The 2500-nt window shown below is 36.0% G+C and overlaps 1 protein-coding gene across 7 annotated transcripts in view; it reads left to right on the top strand.

The window, feature by feature from the left end:
- The window catches only part of LOC144957297 (uncharacterized), a 128680-nt gene that overhangs the window by 75370 nt on the left and 50810 nt on the right, over nucleotides 1–2500 (top strand). For all 7 annotated transcript variants that reach the window (XM_078888410.1, XM_078888412.1, XM_078888413.1 and 4 more), the window contains 2 exons: nucleotides 393–415; nucleotides 1429–1490. In XM_078888410.1, the coding sequence (XP_078744536.1) occupies nucleotides 393–415; nucleotides 1429–1490 (85 nt within the window). The remainder of the gene's footprint in view (nucleotides 1–392; nucleotides 416–1428; nucleotides 1491–2500) is intronic.

Genomic DNA, 2500 nt, shown 5'->3' with positions numbered 1-2500 from the left:
GACGCAAGAAAAATGCTTGATGAAATATTATATATATCGCTATTCTCCATCACAAAACCCTCAATAAATTATAACAAAATCATAAATCAAGCTATAATGAGTATTACGAGCCGGTGGCAAAGTACCAATGGCCATAATGAGTTATAGTTAATATTTCAATATATCTGATTTCTCTCAAGGAATTAAAGGAGAACCCGCAATCAAAAGACTTTGAGATAAAAAAACTATATACAATAAAATGTAATCCATTTTATTATTACCTCAATGTATACAATTTATTTTATAAGATATTATGTCGATTTCATTCGAGTACAATTGAATATATGATGTTTGTTCATATTGTTACTAACACTTCATTTCTTGATCTCCTTTGTTTTGTTTTGTCCATCCAGAGTCACGACGGGGCATCACGGAGGTAAGCATAATTGATACCCAAATAATGTAGTAGTAGTAAGCTTCGCAGTCCGAATGACGCTTGCTAAGAATAGTGTGATTCAGTTATGGTCGATAAGTATAGCTGCTCTCTCCATCCATGTTGTTAATCGTTTCCATTGGTCACGGTCCTGGGCCAGAGTTTTGAGGCTGTCAAGATCTTGTGACTTTAGTACGGAGGGCACTGCAGTATTTCTTAGTTCTTCAGGGATTAATTCGGCCTCATCTGAATCCAGAAATTTCTGATATGTAGAGAGGTCCTGGTTCAGGGTAGTTACCCAAATAATGACATATTAATAACGATATATAGCTAGGCATTGATGCAATTCAATGGCGTGCCATGGCAGTTAGGCTCCACTATACTTTCTTTTTGACAGAGCCAAAGCTGTTTTTGCCCATGTCTCATTTTATTGTTCAGTCTGATGAGATACTGTGACTTTGTACCAATGTCAGATGGATTCGAACCTTAGGCCTAGAGTCACTTGCCAAGGATAAAAAAACAAAAAAACAAAACTTAAGTGTCTGTCACTTTACTTCTAAATGGTAAAAAAAACGTTGGGTTTTCATTACACGAGCTATTGAAATGATCATATGCGTTTATCTATCAAAGTCATGCCATACGCCAGACGGATATAACGTACCAGTACACAAAACTATGAGTAACCTTCTAATCTGATTGATAGAATTTAGTGAGTACAGATAAACAAATGGCTGTCTAAAAAAATAACAAGAAGCAGAGTGATGGCAGTTTAGTTCCTTCTATATTGCATTACACTCACAAATCACAATTTTAGCAAGACATTAACTCATCAATGTATTTATACTTTCTATCCAATGAATGTTCTAGAACATTAACTTATCAATGTATTTATACTTTCTATCGAATGAATGTTCTAGAACATTAACTCATCAATGTATTTATACTTTCTATCTAATGAATGTCTAGAACATTAACTCATCAATGTATTTATACTTTCTATCCAATGAATGTTCTAGAACCAAGAGAGACGCCTCCACCGATTCAGGACTTCATAGTCAAAAGGAAAATGACGGAACTGGTAAGAAAAAACCCAAAATAATGTTGAAATATGTTATAAAGAAGAATATGATGGGGGTGGGGGGGGGGGGGGGGGGGGGGGGGGGGGGGGGGGGAGGGAGTGATGCCACTTTGGGGAATCTGTCATAGAATAGAAATGGTCTTGTAATTTATATCTCCATGTTACTTAATAGTAACAATCTAATGATTGGTGAAATGATTTGAATTGGCCACTGTTTGAATAGACACTCTTGGTGCTTCAATGTGAAGGATGTATAAATACCTTTTGCATCCCATTGAATTGGAATAAACTGATCAATACAAAAACCAACAATAAAACAAAAACAGAAAAGATAACTGAAATACGTAAAAGATACCGTCGCCTAGGCATGCCATGAAGGAAAATAGATAACTCATCAATCAAACTTGTGATGTCAACAGGAATCACGTATGTTGTCCAAATTGAGCAAATTGGGAGTTAATTATCTTTCCCAAGGATAAAAAACCCCGCCTGAAGTAGCGCTCGAATCCGGTACCTTCCAGGTCACAGTGCAATGCCTTAACGACTCTGCCACCTCGTGCCCTATCAATACAAAATGAAGGGGTAAATCCGACACCGCAAATCGAGGGCGAGATGAGATTTGACAATAACCTAACATTGTATCCTTGCTGTTTTCTCTTAAGTCCATTCGTCCATAAGACTTGGACAAATAATCCGATGATTAATTCATTGAAACCCAACTAGTGTCACCATTATTGCATTCTTAGTAAAATAGTACAAAATATTTCCAATTATGGTAGAACGGAACTTAGGCTGTAAAGGGTTAACGTTAAAATGATAAGGGTTATTGATTTTTTGTTGTTGCTATTCTGCCGTTTTATTGAAGAACACAGTATGTGCTATTTGGTTACTATTGCATATACTGTGTTTTGTAAAACAACGGCAGTATTTGTGACAAATCGCGCCGATAAGACATTAGACGTCTACATTTTGATGATTTTCAAAATTGAATGAAAAGTTCAAATTACAAG

Source organism: Berghia stephanieae, chromosome 11 (assembly GCF_034508935.2).
Source record: "Berghia stephanieae isolate SIO BIC M18660-M18661 chromosome 11, UCSD_Bste_1.3, whole genome shotgun sequence".
Lineage (NCBI taxonomy): Eukaryota > Metazoa > Mollusca > Gastropoda > Nudibranchia > Aeolidiidae > Berghia > Berghia stephanieae.
This window is presented reverse-complemented; position numbering and strand designations above follow the sequence as displayed.